Below are 19,533 nucleotides of genomic sequence, written 5' to 3' on the forward strand. Positions count from 1 at the left end.
ACAGGCGTGAGCCACCGTGCCCAGACTCATTTCCCCTCTAATTTAAACATATCACATGCTCAGTATAAAAAATCTGGAGAGAGCATAAAAACACAAAGAGAATGGTTTTTTTTTTTTTTTTGCATTCTCTATTATTTCCATTTGGAACAATAATATGAGCATTTGCTTGGGTCAAATGATATCTTTCATCAGGATGATTTCTTTTTTAACTTTTAATTTTGAGATAACTTTAGACTTAAAGAAAAGTTGCAAAAGTAATGCTGAGGGTTCCCATATACCCTTCATTCCTCTTCCCCTAATGTTAATATCTGATATACCAGAGTCCAATTAGCAAGGGCAGGAAATGAACATCAATACTGTTACTACTAACTAAACTAAAGACCTTATTCACATTTTGCCAGTTGCCCCATTGACATTATTTTGTTTCTCAATTTTTATTGTTGTTTTTTTGTTTTCGAGACAGGGTCTTACTCTGTCACCCAGGCCGGAGTGCAGTGGCACAATCATAGCTCACTGCAGCCTCGAACTTCTGGGCTCAAGCAATTCTCCCACCTCAGCCTCTCAAGTAGCTGGGACCACAGGAACTCACCACCACTCCCAGATAATCTTTTGATTTTTTTGTAGACACAAGATCTTGCTATATTGCCCAGGCTGGTCTTGAACTCCTGGGCTCAAGGGATCCTCCCACCTTAGCCTCCCAAAGTGTTGGGATTACAGGTGTCAGCCATTGCACCTGGCCTATTGACATTTTTTTGCTAGTATAGGATTGAATCAGGGCTGGGTGCGGTCACTCACGCCTGTAATCTTTGCACTTTGGGAAGCCGAAGTAGGAGGATCACCTGCTGTCAGGAATAGGAGACCAGCCTGGCCAAGGTGGTGAAACCCCGTCTCTACTAAAAATACAAAAATTAGCTGGGCGTGGTGGTGTGTGCCTGTAATCCCAGTTACTTGAGAGCCTGAGGCAGGAGAATTGCTTGAACCCAGGAGGTGGAGGTTGCAGTGAGCTGAGATTGTGCCACTGCACTCCAGCCTGCCTGGGTGAAAGAGCAAGACTCTGTCTCAAAAAAAGAAAAAAAAAAAAAAAAAAGAGAGAGAGAAAGAGAGAATAGGATTGAATCCAGGATCCCATGTTATATTACTTGTCATGTCTCCTTAATTCTCTCCAACCTCACATTCCTTGCTCTTCTCTTTGTCTTTCATGATCTTGACATTTTTGAAGAGTGTTGGGCCCCTTCAACTTGGAGCCAGGTGCAATGGCTCATGCCTATAATCGCAGCACTTTGGGAGCCTGAGGTGGGAGGATCTCTTGAGCCCAGGAGTTTGAGACCAGCCTGGACAACACAGCATGACCTCGTCTCTCTACAAAAAAAAAAAAAAGAGAGAGAGTATCTTTCAACTTGGATTTGTCTCTTGTTTTCTCATGATTAGATTAGAATTTATTGATGAGTTTTGGCGAGAATACCACAGAAGTGATACTGTATCTTTTCATGGCACCATGTCAGAGGGTTCAGGATGTCAAAATGACTTCTCACTGGGGATGTTAACCTTGATCACCTGATTAATATAATGTATATTTGCTTTCTTCACCATAAAGTTGCTATTTCTTCAGGATACATTTTTAATGGTTGTATGGCTTTCCATTATAGATCTCTAACATAATCAGGCCCTCTTTTTTGTACATCGTGTTTTTTACTTTTATTTATTTATTTATTTATTTATTTATTTATTTTTTAGTATTACAAAGAATGCTGTAGTGACAATTCCTATAGGCACATCTTTGCACATATCTCTGATTATTTTGTTAGGGTAAATTGCCAGACATAGAATTGTTGGAGTAAAGATTATTCATATTTTTACAGATGTAGATGCTTGGGGCAGGGTTGTTTGTTTGATTTAATCAGCTTTATAGAAGCAGGATTTAAATACAATAAATTGCGCACATTAGGAGTGTATATTTCAATGAGTTTTGGCAAATGTGCACACCCATGTATCCCCCATCCCAATCAAGATATAAAATATTTCATATTTCTAGGCCAGGTGCAGCAGCTCACACCAGTAATTCCAACACTTTGGGAGGCTGACGAGGGGCAGATTGCTTGAGCCCAAGAGTTTGAGACCAAGCTGGGCAACATGGTGAAATCCTGTCTCTACTAAAAATACAAAAAAATTAGGTAGGTGTGGTGTTGTGTACCCGTGATCCCATTTACTTGGGAGGCTGAGGTGGAAGGATCGCTTGAACCTGGGAAGTCGAGGCTGCAGTGAGCCATAGTCGTACAACTGCACTCCAGCCTGGGCAACATAGCAAGACCTTGTCTCCAAAAACAAACAAACAAAAAAAATATATCTATCTATCTCTCTATCTATCTATCTATCTATATATATATATATATCTTTCTATCCCTTTCCAAAATTTCCTGACACCTCCTTGCAGTCAGTTCTCCCCACCTCTCACCCCAGACAACCAGGGATCTGATTTCTATTATCTCAGATTAGTGTTACCTATTCTAGGACTTAGTATAAACCGGAATTATACAACAAATATTCTTCCATGACTGTCTTCTTTGATTCCACATAATGTTTGTGACATTCGCCCATGTCATCGTGAACATCAGGCATTCGTGTATTCTTATTGCTGGACAGCATCCTGTTGTATAAATACGCCATCGTTTGTTTATCCATTCTTCCATTGATGGGCGTCTGGGCTGCTTCCAGTTTGGGGATTTTATGAATAAAGCCACTAAGGACACTGGCATACGTGTGGACATATGTTTTCATTTCTCTCGGGTAAATAGCTCAGACTGGAATTGCTGGGTCATAAAGTAGGTATGTATTCAACTTTATTAGACACTACAGAGTGGGCGTATTTTCATCTCCATTTTACAACACAGGCCACAGAAAGCTTGAGGGACTTGTCCAAGGTGAAGGGGAGGAAGAGAAATAGGATTTTTCTCCAGGAATAATGCTAGGTGCTTATCCTGTTCATCTCCTTTAATCCTCAAAGCAACCCTGTAAGGTGGGAATTCTGATTCCCATTCTGTAGATGGGGAAACTAAGGGTCATGAACATCCAGCAAGTTCAGGTTCAATCCCAGCCCAGTGTGAGTACCCAAGTCGTGCTCTTTTTTTTTGAGATGGAGTCTTGCTCTGTTGCCCAGGCTGAAATACAGTGGTACAGTGGTGTGATATCTTGGCTCACTGCAACCTCTGCCTCCCAAGTTCAAGCAATTCTCCTGCCTCGCTTGAGTAGCCTCTGAGTAGCTGGGATTACAGGTGTGCCACCACGCTCAGCTAATTTTTGTATTTTTAGTAGAGTTGGGGGTTCGCCATGTTGGCCAGGCTGGTCTCGAACTCCTGACCTTAAGTGATCCACCTGCTTCAGCCTCCCAAAGTGCTGGGATTACAGGTATGAGCCACCACACCCGGCCCCTGTTCTTTCTCAACACAACTAGGTATTCATCCTGCCTCCTTGGAAAGAGCAGGTGGTGGAGCTAGGAAGGACACGTATCTCCCCGTTTTGGGCCTTATGGCCTGGCTTTACCTGCATTCTGTGCTCATCCTGCCTGGGCCCCTGAGAGCAGTCGCCTGTGATGCTCGAGTCAGCCCTCTAAAGATGAGGATGGCCTGGATGCGGAGGGCAGGGACTATGCCCCCACCTTGGGCTTTGAGCCCTCCAAGCCACAGCAAGACCCAGAGGGTGACCCACTCTCCAGCCCTCTGCCTGAAGGTGTAGAGTTTCTCCTACCCTGAAACTTGATCCTCAATCCTGGGCACTTTGGTCTTCTGGGCTGCTGGGTGGTGGGTGAGGGCAGCAGGCAGGGGCCGCGTCTCCCTGGCCATATCACAGCCCCATTAGGAGCTGGCCTGAGTGCTTTCCAGAGCTGATTAATGGCCTGCCTGTGACCTGGAATGTCATCACTGCCCGGGGCGGGGGGCCCCCCCAGCTGGGTCCTTTGGGTCTTTACTGCTAATAATAATTGATGTTCTCTGTGTGGTTGCAGGGAAAGTTCTATCTGGTCATCGAGGAGCTGAGCCAGCTGTTCCGATCCCTTGTCCCCATCCAGCTGTGGTACAAATACATCATGGGTGACGACTCCTCCAACAGCTACTTCCTGGGAGGGGTCCTGATCGTTCTCTACAGCCTCTGCAAGGTGAGGTGGCCCCAAGGCTGGAGGGCCGGCCTAAGGAGGGCCCCATTCACTAGTCAGGCCTCAGGGGGCTCCTGGGCAACCTAGAATACCCATGCTGATTTATTTATTTATTTATTTTAATTGAGGGAAAATTCACACAACAAGAAATTAACCACTAACTGTTTTATTTTTATTTTATTTATTTATTTTTGAGATAGAGTCTCACTCCGTTGTCCAGGCTGGAGTTCAATGGCGCAGTCTCGGCTCACTGCAACCTCCGCTCCTGGGTTCAAGTGATTCTCTTGCCTCAGCCTCCTGAATAGCTAGAACTATAGGTGTCCACCACTACACACAGCTAATTTTTTGTATATTTAGTAGAGACGGGGTTTCATCATGTTGGCCAGGCTGGTTTTGAACTCCTGACCTCAAGTGATCTGCCCACCTCTGCCTCCCAAAGTGCTGGGATTACAGGCATGAGCCACCATGCCCGGCCTCCTGTAATTATTTTAAAGTGTACAATTAAATGGCATTGAGCAGATTCACAATGTCACGCAACCACCACCACCTCTGTCTAGTTCCAAGATATTTTCATCACCCTGAAAAGAAATACCTATTAAGCAGTCACTCCCCATTCTTCCAACCTCCCCTTCCCCCAGCCCTTCGCAACCACAAATCTGCTTTTTCTGTCTCTATGAATATACTTATTATGAATGTTTCATATAAATGGAATCATGTAATAGGTGCCCTTTTGTGTCTGGCACTTTCATTTAACATTGTATTTTTGAGGTTCATCCACATTGTAACATGTATCAGTATTTTTTCTGGTTCAATCTACCCTAATTTCTCACCTATGAAGCTCACCATATGATATTCTTTCCAATAGTCATCTTCACAAACACTTCAAGGTACATACTATTATTACTCCTTTTTTTTTTTTTAGACCGAGTCTCGCTTTGTTGCCCAGGCTGGAGTGCAATGGCGCAATCTTGGCTCATTGCAACCTCCGCCTCCCAGGTTCAAGCGATTCTCATGCCTCAGCCTCTCTAGTAGCTGGGATTACAAGCATTCACTACTATACCTGGCTAATTTTTGTATTTTTAGTAGAGATGATGTTTTACCATGTTGGCCAGGCTGGTCTCAAACTCCTGACCTCAAGTGATCCACCCACCTCAGCCTCCCAAAGTGCTGGGATTACAGTCATGAGCCACCCCACCTGGCCCCCATTATTCCCATTTTACAGGTTAAGAAACTGAGGTACAGGGAGGTTAGAAACTGAGGTTACTTGCCCAAGGTCACTCAGGTAAAGACAACAGAACAAGCATTGAACCCAGGCGGGCTGCTTCTAAAGCCATAAGCTCCCAACCACACTTCCACTGAATGTTTTCTATCTCTCTTACCTCAAAAATAGTATCTGTGTTAAATTGCACACCCTCAACTCCTCAAATTAGTACGCAGTGCTTTTTTTTTCATCATTAGTACAAATCAGAGGTTTTTTTACCCCCTAAAAATCCATACATCCTTCTCTTTCTCTTTGGTTCTCCATTTCTGGCTTTAGAGAATCCTGGGAGGATGCATGAGTTCTTCTCTTTCCTTCCTTCCAGCAGGACTGGCCAGGCAGTCCATGTAGTATCAGCCGTTGGGGTGTACTGATTACTTGCTGATTCTGATCAACACAGTGGCTGACTGGAGTGCTAGATGGAGAAGGGTTATCAGGGTGGGCTGGGCTCAGAGGAAGAGTGCTGTGATCGATTAGCAATGCCTGCTGTGGGCTTGGGAGAAGAAATAGGCCCTATGCATGCCATATATTTGCTATTCTGGCCTAGGTAGCAGGGGAAACTCTTGATATTAGGCAACAAGACAAAAGCCATGCAACACTGTTGGGAAGAAAGAAGTGCAAATGAGAAGAGGAGCCCTAAAAATGTTCTGAGTCAAAAATGGGTGGAGGATCAGAGGATGGGGTGGGGTGATTGTGCAGGGGTCACGAGAGATCCTTGGGTACTTTTCAGCTACCACCCTGCTCTCCTTTCAGTCCTTCGACATCTGTGGACGTGTGGGCGGAGTTAGGAAAGCCCTCAAGCTTCTCTGCACCTCTCAGGTGAGTTGGCTTCAGGTGGTCCCCACCGAGGTCCTGAGAATCAGGAACTGGAAAGAGCAGTGACCCCTTCCTCAGCCCACAGTTCTCACAGTGCTCCTGAGGGCATAGTTCCCAAGAGCGTCCATAGCTGTATTTGCCTCTCCCCTCCCTCAAATAGAACTATGGAGTCCGAGCCACCGGGCAGCAGTGCACAGAAGCCGGTGACATCTGTGCCATCTGTCAGGCCGAGTTCCGAGAGCCTCTGATTCTCCTGTGCCAGGTGAGCAGGGTTCAGGCGGGACCATTGGAGACCAAGGCTGGGGGAGAGCAGGACCCTTCCCCATCGTCAGTCCTCGGGTCTCTGGCATGGGTCTCTGGGAGCCAATCCGGTTAAGACTAGAGTCAGCCAGACCTGGGTTCCAATCTTACCTCTGCCTCTTAGTAGCTGGGTGGACTTGGGCACATTATTTCACCTCTTTGAGCCTTGGTTTCCTTAGTAAAATGTAGACATGCTAAATTCAGTATGGTGTAACATCAAAATATCCTGCATGTGAATTTCAGCAGCATTCTTGACCCCTGATGGGTCAGTCACTCTCTCTCTGAGCCTTGGTTTTTCTCATGTCTAAAATGGATATAATAGTGGCCAGGTGCGGTGGCTCACACCTGTAATCCCAGCATTTTGGAAGGCCGAGGCAGGCAGATCACCTGAGGTCAGGAGTTCGAGACCAGCCGGGCCAACATGGTGAAACCCTGTCTCTACTAAAAAAAATTACAAAAATTAGCCAGGCATGGTGGCACACACCTCTAGTCTCAGCTACTCCGGAAGCTGAGGCAGGAGAATTGCTTGAACCTGGGAGGTGGAGGTTGCAGTGAGCCGAGGTCATGCCACTGCACTCCAGCCTGGGCAACAGAGCAAGACTACATCTCAAAAAAAAAAAAAAAAGGACATAATAATAACAGCTACTTCATAGAGCTATTATTATGATTAAAGTAGATTATCCATGGAAAGAGCTAAATTTCAATTATTCAACCATAGAAGTTGCCAGAACTATCATTGTCATCTGTATAATTATTATTACCATTTGTTTTTATTAGTTGTGGGTCACCAGCCCACAGTCATAAGTGCTGGCCTGTTCCTTTTAACTCCCTAAATGTGTCCCTCCTCCTCCTGACATCAGGGACTAGGTGTCAATTCAGCAAATGTGTATTGGGGTCAAAGCATCCTATCTGACACCAGGAAGGAGAGGCAGAGGGCCCGCAGATCCCGTCCCCTCCTCTGGAAGCTCACAGTCTCCGCCGGGAGACAGACACTTACATAAATAACTGTGAAGCAAGGCAGGCAGTGATAAGTGCCGTGTAAGAGAGATTCATGCAGTGTCTCGGGGGACTGAGGCAGAGAGCGATGAGTTCCAGGTTGGGAAGCGTTTTTGGAGGAGGCATAGCCTGGAGACTAAAAGGCATGGAAAGGCTTACGGGTAGGGGGATAGAAGTTGGGTTCCTTTTTAATGTCGACAAGCATTTTTGTTGCTGTTGTTATTGCCGTTTGGAGATTTGGAAGGGGGAGGTTGTTTTTCATGTTCAATTGTATTTCTTTTTAAATGGATAATATATTTGCATGAATCAACATTCAAAAAGAAGACTAAAGAGACATGATGACTAAACACAGTCTGGGACCTGGGTTGGATCCCAGAACAGAGAAGGGACATTAGTAGAAAATGGGTTTGATGAAATCCAAATAGAGTCTGGAGTTGAGTTAATAGTAACATATCAACGTGGGTTTCTTAGTTTTGACAAATGTACCACGGTAATGCAAGATGATGACATTAGGGGAAACTGAAACCCAGTGAGGGGTGTACTGGGATTTTCTGTTCTATCTTTGCAACTTTTCTGTAAGCCTTAAATTATTCCAAAAAAAAAGTTTACTTTAAAAAAATCTTTGAAAGATATAAAAAGGAGGCCTGTCACCATATGTATGTATATGTGTGTATATATTTATACCTACAAACATATCTTTTTAAAAAAAGACATAAGTTATAGTACATGCTACCTATGCTGTTTTCTGCACCTTCCTTTTTAACTTAAAACTCTACCTTAGAGATTGCTCCTTATCCTATTTTATAGCTGTATAATGTGCCATCTTATGAATAGACCAGTTTGTTTAACCATTCTTCTATTGATAGGCATTTAGTAGCTGATAATCTTTTGTTATTACAAATAAGGCTGTCATGAATGATCCAGAATGGGGAGATCAATTGCACCAACCTGGGCCCATAGTGTTGATTAAAGGTTAATTCAAGGGAAGCATTTAGAACTGCTCCTGGCACGTGGTCAGGGTTCAATAAATATTAGCTCTTATGGGCATGCATCCCATTTCACACACACATGAGCTCTTGGTAGGATAAATTCCTAGCAGCAGAATTACTGGGTCAGAGGGTACACAGTTTTGACAGTTATTGCTAAACTGCCCTCTGTAAAGAGTGTATCCACTTATGCTCCTAGTATGCAGTATGACACAGCCTCTTGCTCCTTCCCTCACCAACACACAGCGTTACCAAGCCTCTTTTGAGCTTTGCCAATCTGACAGGTGACAAACGGTATCTCAGTGCAGTTTTAATTTGCATTTCCCTAATTATGAGCGTGGTTGAGCATCTTTTCATATGCTTCAGAGCCATCTGTAGTTCCTTCTTGGTAGCAGGGACGATTTGAACATGATGTCAAGGTGAAAGTCTGACAAGCTCTCTAAGCCTCAGTCTGTTTGTCTCTCCTCCATTCTTCTCCTGATACCGCTATGTCTTCCTGCAGCGGGATTAGAAATTCTTGGGAGGAGTCAGACAAGACACCCATTGTCCCAGATCTAGGAGTAACAGCCACATCCAGTGCTGGTTGAAGACTGTACATATGACCAGGCCAGGCACACATTTTAGTCTTGCTCTGTTGCTGTGAGCTAGGCCTGGAAACGCAGAGACGATTCACACAGGTAAATGGGTCATGCTGATTCCTAAAAGCATTGAATGAATGAACAAATGAATGAATGACTCGGCTTCGATGTTGCTTCCTCCATAAAGCCTTTCCTGACTCTGCTTCCCCAGACTAGTCACGTCCCTAGCTATATGGTCTCATAGATGCCTGTGTTTTTCCTACTTAGCACTTATTCCAATTGTTAACTAGGTAGTTCATTGGGTAATTAGATGGGCAAGGTCTGTCTCCCTTCTGCCAAATCACAAGCAACATGAGAGCAGATACCATGTCTGTCTTGTTTAGCAGCAGAGCCACAGTACTGTCTCAGTAAATATTGGATGGATGGATGGATGGGTGGATGGATGGATGGATGGATGGATGGACGGACAGACAGATGGATGGAGGGATGCATGGATGCACAGATGGGATGGGTGGGTGGATGGATGGATGGATGGATGGATGGATGGACAGAAGGAAGGATGGATGGGATGGTTGGATGGAATGTTTAGATTAATAGGATGGATGGGTGGGTGGATGGATGGATGGATGGATGGATGGGATTGGTGGGTGGGTGGATGGATGGATGGATGGATGGATGGATGGATGGATGGATGGATGGATGGGTGGATGAATGGAAGTGAATGATGGCCAGGTGGAGAAGTTGGTGGGTGAGTGAAAGGTAGGTGGACAGAGGTATAAGTGAGTGAGTGACTGTATGGATGGGCAAATGGATGGACAGATGAGTGGGTAAATAGGATGGATGGACAGATGGACGGATGGATGGAATGGTGTCCAAGTGGAGGAGTGGATGGGTGAGTGTAAAGGTGGGTAGATAGAGGTATAAGTGGGTGAGTGACAGTGTGGGTGAGCAAATGAATGGACAGATGGGTGGGTATATAGATGGGTGGGTGGGTGAATGGATAGGTGGAAGGAAGGAAGGAAGGAAGGAAGGGGCAGAGGGGCCCACTAGGCTAAAGCCACACCTTGTCTCCCCTTTAAGCTCAATATGTCACTCCCACTCCACCCACTACCCCCTGAGCTAGGGCTCAGGAAGCAGATTGTTAATTGAAGCTAGTTGGGCAGACACTGAGCATGTTCTGAGGTTAGAATGCTCTGCTCAGGAGCGCACTTGCCCAGTTAGGCACTCTGCAAGTATTTATGGTGTGCCCTCTGACAGGCTACAGGGAGCCAGGGAAAGGGCATTTTGAACACAAAGTGAGAAGCTTGGTTCATTTAAAGAAATCCTTTGCCAAAGAGAAGAGTAAGAGTGCATTTAGAGAATGAACTGTCCTCCAATTCTTGGTCACTATGAGTTTGGTTTTTTGCATGTTTTATGATATGAAGGCAAGAGGGCAGGAGAATGGTGACTCCTGTTGATTTCGTGCTTACAAGTTCTTCATACTTGACCTTATCTGTCCCCATCCTCACAGACACTTTGGGAGGGACATAGTAACCCTATTTAATAGAGACAAAGACTCAGGCTCAGAAAAACAAAGGGATGGACTTGCCTGAGGTCCTGTTGTTCCTCAGTCACAGAACCAGGATTCAAATCCAGAGCCTCTGATGCCATTGGCCATGCCCATTCCATAAGGCTTGGTCTCAGGCTTTGAGATGCCCCCAGGGCTGCATTAAAAGATCAGAGAACTTTTTCCAGAAATTCCTGGGAATAGTCTCTGCTGTGTCCAGCCAGGCCTGTGCACGTTGCCTCCTCGGAATGAATGAATGGCTGAGCTGGGATCAGAGTTCTTGACACCTACCTCTGACTCCTCCATCCAGTCATCTATGCTTTGAGGGCTTATTGAGCACCAACAATATCCTAGGCACTAACTCTGTAACCCTGAGCAACACATTTCATTGTGACCCTGACCCTCCATGTCATCTGTCGTCCAAGACTGACAAGCTGCTGGGCAGCTCGTAGGACTTTTTTAAGAGTTATATGAGATGATGTATAGGGCTGTATATGGGTTTTGAAAATCACAGTGTATTATACCGATATTCAGTGTTAGTGTTTAATTCTAAGTCTGGACATGGCTGGCCTGGTTTGTGTGATTAAAGAGGATCTGAGGTTAGGGGTATGTATCTGTGTGTGTGTGTGTGTGTGTGTGTGTGTGTGTGTGACCTGTCTGGTAGTAGCCACATTTTCAGTAATGTCATTTTTCGTAATTAAATGCTTCAAACATCCTTTCCCAGATTCTCTATAATAAGTAAGGGTTTTCACTACAAAGTCAGATGCTTTTTGTATCAGTTATCAATTGCCGTGTAACAAGTTACCCCAAAACTCAGTGGCTTAAAGCAACAAATGTTTATTATCTCACAGTTTTTACGGGTCAAGAATCCAGGCACAGGCCAGGCATGGTAGCTCATGCCTATAATCCCAGCACTTTGGGAGGCCAAGGTGGGCAGATTGCTTGAGGCCAGAAGTTCAAGACCAGCCTAAGCAACATAGCGAGACCCCATCTCTACCAAAAATACAAAAATTAGCCAAGTTTGGTGGTGTACGCCTGTGGTCCCAGCTACTCAGGATGCTGAGCTGAGAGGATTGCCTGAGCCCAAGAGGCGGAGGCTGCAGTGAGCCAAGATTGCACCACTACATCATAGCCTGGGTGACAGAGGGAGACCCTGTCTCAAAAAAATAAAAAGGCTGGGCATGGTGGCTCACACCTGTAATCCCAGCACTTTGGGAGGCCAAGGCAGGCAGATCACCTGAGGTCAGGAGTTCAAGACCAGCCTGGCCAACATGGTGAAACCCCGTCTCTACTAAAAATACAAAAATTAGCCAGGCATGGTGGCATACACCTGTAGTCCCAGCTACTCAGGAGTCTAGGGCAGGAGAGTCACTTGAACCTGGGAAGCAGAGGTTGCAGTGACCCAAGGTCATGCCACTGCACTCTAGCCTGGGTGACAGAGCAAGACTCTGTCTCAAAAAATATATATTTTTTTAATTTATATATATATTATTTATATAATTATATCTATTATATATATATAATAAATTTTATATATATATATAATAAATTATATATATATATATATATAGAGAGAGAGAGAGAGAGAGAGAGAGAGAGAGAGAGAGAGAGAGAGAGGATCCAGGTACAACTTAGCTGTGTCCTCTGCCCCAGGGCCTCTCACAGGCTGCAGTCAAAGTATTGCCAGGGCTGTGGTCATCTCCTGGCTCAACTTGGGGAGGAGCTGCATCCAAGCTCTGCTGTGTGGTTGCTGGTAGGATTCTGTTCCTCATGGGCTGTGAAATTGAAGGTCTCAGTTCCTCACTGGCTCTTATGGCCAGTAGATACCCTGAGTTCTGGAAGTCACAGTCTTTTGTAACCCAATCCCAGAAGGGACATCCCATCACCTTCACTGTGTCCTCCTGGTTGGAAGCAGGTCACTAGGTGCCACCCTAACTTAAAGGAAGGGGATACACGAGGCTATGAACACCAGGAGAAAGGGATACTGGGGGCCATAATGGAGATCTGCCTCTCACATGCCCAAGTTGGATTCCAACCCTGCCACTTAGCAGCTGTGTACCTTGGGCACATAGCTCCCCCTCTCTGAGTCTCACTGACCTGTCTGTTTGCTGTTATGAGACTAGGGTGCAATTATGCACATAAAGAACATTGACTGGGCCTGGTATCGTGTTCCTACTTTATTTTATTTATTTGTTTGTTTGAGACAGAGTCTCCCCCTGTCACCCAGGCTGGAGTGCAGTGGCATGGTCTTGGCTCACTGCAACCTCTGCCTCCAGAGTTCAAGCGATGCTCCTGCCTCAGCCTCCTGAATAGCTGGGATTACAGGCACCCACCACCATGCCCAGCTAATTTTTGCATTTTTAGTAGAGACGGGGTTTCTCCATGTTACAAACTCCTGGCCTCAAGTGATCCACCCACCTTGGCTTCCCAAAATTTTGGAATTACAGGCGTGAGCCACTGTGCCCGGTGTATTTATACTTTATAAGGGGTAGTGGCTCATGACTGTCTCTTCTCCTCCTCACCTGCATTCATCCCCCTGGACCCAGGCCTGGCTGCTTCCTGCTTTCTCAGCTCACCCTGAACACCAAGTGCTAGGTCCAGAAATGCCCCTCTCCCACTCAAAGCCTCTTCTCTCACACTGGGGCTGGCTGTTGTGATTGTAGGCTCTTGTCCCAAGTCCCACCTGCCTGCTCTGGATCTTTGGGCAAGATCTGGATAGAATTTGGGGTGAGGGTGAGGTGACTGGTTTAACTCCAATTCTGTGCTTCAGGAGGCACGACCGGGGGCAGTTAACAATCCAAGGCCAGCCGAGCACAGTGGCTTGCACCTGTAATCCCAGCATTTTGGGAGGCTGAGGCGAGTGGATCCCTTGAGCCCAGGAGTTTGAGACCAGCCTGGGCAACATAGGAAGACCCCAACTCTACAAAAAATACAAAAATCAGCTGGGTGCCGTGGTGCATGCCTGTAGTCGAGCTACTCAGGAGGCTGAGGTGGGAGGATCACTCAAGCCCCGAAAGGTCGAGGCTGCAGTGAGCCGTAATCACACCACTGCACTCCAGCCCAGGTGATAGAGTGTGACCGTGTCTCAAAAAAAAAAAAAAAAAAAAAAAAAAAACCCAAGAAACAAACAAACAAAAAAACAATCCAGGGCCACCTGCCTTCCCCACTGCCCATCAATCCACCCGATCCTATCCTTCTCAGCTGAGAAAGGGCTCCTTCTTCCTCCCCCTTCCTCTGTAGACGTTCATACCTTTCTCCACATGCTGGAGGCAGTCCACGGCCGTGAACTCCTCAGCTGGGCCCTGGGTAAACCTGGTTTTTTGAACCTTTTCATTTGACACCAGATTCTGTCCTCCCATTTCTCTGAGGAAGGGATTGTGAGCTCCCGGAGGGCAGGGACCAGGCCTTCGTCACCCTAGTATCACCAGACTTTCCTGTTTGGTCATTTGTCATCTGCATTCCCATTCATTTGTCCTCTCCGTTGACAGAGCGCCTACTCTGTGCCAGCTCAGGGCTGGACAGTAGGAGTACGATAACAACATGGCTGCCCTCATGGCATTTACCACCTAGAGGGCGGGGCAGATGTTGACTAAGCAGTTAGAACAGTGGTTCCCAAAGTGTGGCCAGGGTACTCCTGGGGGTTCCTTTCAGGGGGTCTGTGAGGTCAAAACCATTTATATAATAATACTAAGACATTATTGGCTTTTTTGCTCTAGTTCTTTCATGAGTGTACAGTGGAGTTTTCCAGAGGCTGCATCACCTGTGAGGAGGTCATCACTCTGGTGGCTCATGAATATGTGCTTGTGTATTATGGGGTTTTTTTGGTTGGTTGGTTGGTTGTTTTTTTTTTTTTTTTTTTTTTTTTTTTTTTTTTTTTGAGACAGAGTCTCACTGTGTAGCCCAGGCTGGAATGCAGTGGCACGATCTCAGTTCACTGCAACCATCACGGTTCAAGCAATTCTCCTGCCTCAACCTCCCGAGTAGCTGGGATTCCAGGCAGACGCCACCATGCCCAGCTAATTTGTGTATTTTTAGTGAAGACGGGCTTTCGCCATGTTGGCCAGGCTGATCTTGAACTCCTGACCTCGTGATCCGCCCACCTTGGCCTCCCAAAGTGTTGGGATTACAGGCGTGAGCCACCGTGCCTGGCCATTATGTTTTAAATATGTCTCCGTTTCTATTTCTAAATATTTCTAAATTTGTAAATATAGACAAATTTAAACCACATAGACAAAAGCTCTTTGAGGTCTTCAGTGTTTTTAAAAAATATAAAGGGGTCTTAGCACCAGAACATCTGAGAACTATTAAATTAGAAGTGTGAGAGCCTCAATGAATGTGTTGAATGAATGAGTGAAAAAACTGCTAAATTTCATGGCTATTTCCCATTCACTTAACCAAGTTTATGTGAACAGGGGTTGTGTTGCATTCTCCTATGTAAGTACCTCTTTTGTCCAGGGTAGCATGGTTAAGTCCCATTCGGTTGGTCAACAGATATTTACTGAGCATCTGAGCAAGAACCGTACTCAGCATAAAGCCAGGTTCTGCCCTCAGAAAGCTCTCAATCCAGTGGCTGGGCACGGTGGCTCACACCTATAATCCCGGCACTTTGAGAGGCCAAGGTGGGAGGATCACATGAAGCCAGGAGTTTGAGACCAGCCTGGGCAACAAAGTGAGACTCCATTTCCACAAAAAAATTAAAAAATCAGCCAGGCATGGTGGCACATGCCTGTAGTTGTAGCTACTTGGGAGGTTGAAGCAGGAGGGTCGCTCAAGCCCAGAAGATCAAGGCTGCTGTGAGCTGTGATCGCACCACTGCACTCAAGCCTGGACGACAGAGCAAGACCCAGTTTAAAAAAAAAAAAATACATATATATATATATAGAGAGAGAGAGAGCTGTTAATCTAGTGAACAATCAGATGAATTTGCAAATAATTCCGGAAGTGTCATGCAATGCTTTGAGAGGAGTTTTCACCAGGAAGAGTGGCATAGGAGAGAAGACGCGATCAGTACTTACATTTGCAGGAGACAGTAACAGGATGGAATTGGGGCAACATCATAAAACAAGGGAGACATGATTGCTTGGCTGAGTCTTCCAAAAGAACTGGGCATGCACCCAGCTGGTCAAGATGGAGAAAGGGCATCCCAGGGTGATACTAAAGTTGGTTGGAAGGCTGTGAATAAGCCATGGGTTGAAGGTCATGTGGCATGTCAATGACATCAGTTACTCCAGGGTGCGAGGATGGGGCTGGACGAGAGAAGGGCCATCATAGAGGGTAATGGGTGCCATAGTGGGAATCTGTAGAAGCTGAAGGGCTTGCTGACCCCTGGGTCCTGCCCTCCAGACCATGATGAGAATCCAGTATGGTCTTCACGGCTCTGTGTGGACTTCTCTCCTTTCCCCACTCCCTCTCTCCCCTGCACCCCCAACTACAGCCACATTAGCTGTCTTCAAGTGCCTCAAACATCTTCCTATCTCAGGAGCTTTGCACAGGAGACTTCCTTCAGCCTGGAATGTTCTATCTCCATCCCCTCTCTTCTGCCCAGTTAACTGCTAAATGTTCTTCAGGCTTCGACTCAAGTGTCCCCACCTCCAGGAAGCCTTCCTTGACTACCCCTTGGATCAAACTGGTCCCTCTGTCACACACCTCCATAATACCATGGAAATCTCCTTCAGAGTGCTGTCTACAATTAGGCACCCACTCTACACCATGCTAGGAATGAAGGGGTTTACAAGAAGCTTACAGCCTGGCATGGCAAGACAGATAATAAACAGTAAACATATAAGATAATAATCATTATTACTATAATAATAGCTAACAGTTACAGAGCACTTACTATTTGCCAGTCATTATTCCAAGTGCCTTCTTTTTTATATTATTTTTATTTTTTTAGACAAGGTCTCACTCTGTCTCCCAGGCTGGAGTGAAGTGGCATGATCATAGCTCACTACAGCCTCAACCTCCTGGGCTCAAGCAATCCTCCCACCACTTCAGCCTCCCAAGTAGCTGGGACGGCACATGCCACCATGCCCAGCTAATTTTTTTTTTTTTTTTTTTTTTTTTTTTTTTTGTAGAGACACGGGGCATGGGGGTGGAGGAAGTCTCGCCATGTTGCCCAGGCTGGTCTCAAACTCCGGGCCTTGAGCCATCCTCCTGCCTTCGCCTCCCAAAGTGCTGGGGTTATAGGCATGAGCCACTGTGCCTAGCTTCTTTTTTGTGGTTTTGCTTTTAAAAAAACATTTTGTTTAGATTTTTATATTATTATTTTCCTCAAACGTTTCATTTTGAAAAATTTCAAACCTGCAGAAAAGTTGCATGAAACTCTTCTATTCTTCACCCAGATTTACTGATCATTAACATTTTACATTTGCCCTTTTTTTGACATCAATTTTTTTCCCTAAACCAGTTAAGAGTAAGTGGTAGACATTTAGATTCTTCATCCCTAAATACTTCAGTGTGCATCTCCCAGGAACAAGGACATACTCTCAGATAATCACAATTCCACTAGCATGCCCAGGATTTTTTCTTTTTTTTTTTTTTTTTGAGACGGAGTCTAGCTCACTCTGTTGCCCAGGCTGAAGTGCAGTGGCACGATCTCGGCTCACTGCAGCCTCTGCCCCCTGGGTTCAAGCGATTCTCCTGCCTTAGCCTTCCAAGTAGCTGGGACTATAGGCATGTGCCACCACGCCTGGCTAATTTTTGTATTTTTAGTAGAGACGGGATTTCACCATGTTGGCCAGGCTGGTCTGAAACTCCTGACCTCAGTGATCCCCCCGCCTCAGCCTCCGAAAGTGCTAGGATTACAGGTGTAAGCCACTGTGCCTGGCCACCCAGGAAATTTTAAATTAACATAAAATATTATTTAATATATGGTACATATTCAGATGTCTCCAGTTGCCTTCAAAGTACCCTTTATAGTTGGCATTTTTTTGCCCACCCCCCCCCCCCCCCGGGACCAATCAAGACTCATGTGCTGCATTTGGTTGTCATAGCTAAGTACTTTTAACATGTTAATTAATCTTCCAATGAGGGGGTTCTATCCCTATTTTACAGATGGGGGAACTGAGGCACAAACAGGTTGCATTACTTGTCCAAGTTATACAGCCAGAGAATGGTGGAACCCATTGGTCTTTCCAATCTCCCTGCCTCTCTCTCTCTCTCTCTCTCTTTTTTTTTTTTTTTTTTTTTTTTTGAGGCAGAGTTTTGCTCTCATTGCCCAGGCTGGAACACAATGGCACGATCTCAGCTCACCGCAACCTCTGCCTCCAGGGTTCAAGTGATTCTCCTGCCTCAGCTTCCCGAGTAGCTGGGATTATAGGCATGTACCACCACGCCCGGCTAATTTTGTATTTTTAGTAGAGACGGGGTTTCTCCATGTTGGTCAGGCTGGTCTCAAACTCTTGACCTCATGTGATCCGCCTGCCTCACCCTCCCAAACAGCTGGGATTACATTTTGAGCCCCCATGCCTGGCTCTCTCTTTTTTTTAAAATTTAATTTAATTTTAAGTTCCAGGATGCATGTGCAGGATGTACAGGTTTGTTACATAGGTAAACGTGTGCCATGGCGGTTTGCTGCACCTATCAACCCATCACCTAGGTATTAAGCCCCACATGCATTAGCTATTTATCCTGATGCTCTCCCTCCCCCAGCCCCCACAACAGGCCCCAGTATGTTGTTCCCCTCCCTGTATCCATGTGTTCTCATTGTTCAGCTCTGACTCATTGAGTGAGAACATGTGGTGTTTGGTTTTCTGTTCCTGTGTTAGTTTGCTGAGGATAATGGCTTCCAGCTCCATCCATGTCCCTGCAAAGGACATGATCTCGTTCCTTTTTATGGCTGCATAGTATTCCATGGTATATATGTACCACATTTTCTCTATCCAGTCTATCATTGATGAGCATTTGGGTTGATTCCATGTCTTTGCTATTGTGAATAGTGCTGCAGTGAACATATGCGTGCATGTATCTGTTTATTGTAGCACTAGTTACCTGCCTTTCCTCTTGACCCTTGTGTTCTATTCTCAACCTAGAAGGCGGAGGGATCGCTTTAAACTGCACATCATATCAGGTCACTCCTCTGCTCCAAGCCCTGCCATGGCCCCTTACTTCTCTCAGAATAAGAGCCAAAGACCTCACAATGGCCCACAAGTACCTACACCATCTGCACCCCTCACCCTCCATCACTTCTGTGACCTCATCTCCCTCTCCCATCCACCCCGACAATCCCAGCCAAGCTATCCTCTCCTTCCTGTTCCTCCCGCACATCAAACACAGTCCAGCCTCAGGGCCTTTGCACATGCTGTTGCTGCTAGAAGTGCTTTTCCCCAAGATCTCATCAGGGCGCACTCCTCACCGTCCTGCAAGTTTTACCCAAATGTCAGTATGTCCGTAAAGTTGTCCTTAACATCCCAACCCGCCCAAGCCCTCCCTATTCCTTCTCCCTCCTGCTTTTTTTTTGTTTTTTGTTTTTTGTTTTTAGATGGAGTCTTGCTCTGTCACCTAGGCTAGAGTGCAGTGGCACAAACTCAGCTCACTGCAACCTCTGCCTCCGGGTTCAAATGATTCTCTTGCCTCCGCCTCCTGAGTAGCTGGGACTACAGGCGCCCACCACCAAGCCCGGCTAATTTTTGTATTTTTTAGTAGAAACGGGTTTTCACCATGTTGGCCAGGGTGGTCTCGAACTCCTGTCTCAGGTGATCCGTCCGCCTCAGCCTCCCAAAGTGCTGGGATTACAGTCGTGAGCCACCACACCCGTCCCCTCCCCTGCTGTTTCATCTTGGTGCTTCCTACTGATAACTCAGTATTTTAGAGTCGCGTTGTCTCCCCAATGCGAGTGCAGGCGCCCCGAAGGCAGGGGTTGTCTGTCTAGTCCGCTGCCGCTTCTCCTGCTCCCGAGACCGAGGTGGACG

At 46.0% G+C, this 19,533-nt stretch overlaps 1 protein-coding gene and 1 long non-coding RNA gene across 5 annotated transcripts in view; one reads left to right on the top strand and one right to left on the bottom strand.

Annotated features, from left to right (window-relative positions):
- Positions 1–19,533, top strand: part of RNFT2 (ring finger protein, transmembrane 2) — a 121,997-nt gene that overhangs the window by 91,356 nt on the left and 11,108 nt on the right. For all 4 annotated transcript variants that reach the window (XM_054526533.2, NM_001133921.1, XM_054526535.2 and 1 more), the window contains 3 exon segments: positions 3,998–4,147; positions 6,156–6,221; positions 6,379–6,480. In XM_054526533.2, coding sequence (XP_054382508.1) covers positions 3,998–4,147; positions 6,156–6,221; positions 6,379–6,480 — 318 coding nt within the window.
- Positions 8,798–18,898, bottom strand: LOC129049240 (uncharacterized). The gene is made up of 2 exons (XR_008512168.1): positions 18,614–18,898; positions 8,798–9,198 (listed from the first exon to the last, which is right to left on the bottom strand). It is a non-coding gene; the product is annotated as an uncharacterized LOC129049240 (long non-coding RNA).

The sequence above is a fragment of the Pongo abelii genome, chromosome 10 (genome assembly GCF_028885655.2).
Source record: "Pongo abelii isolate AG06213 chromosome 10, NHGRI_mPonAbe1-v2.0_pri, whole genome shotgun sequence".
NCBI classification, from domain to species: Eukaryota; Metazoa; Chordata; class Mammalia; order Primates; family Hominidae; genus Pongo; species Pongo abelii.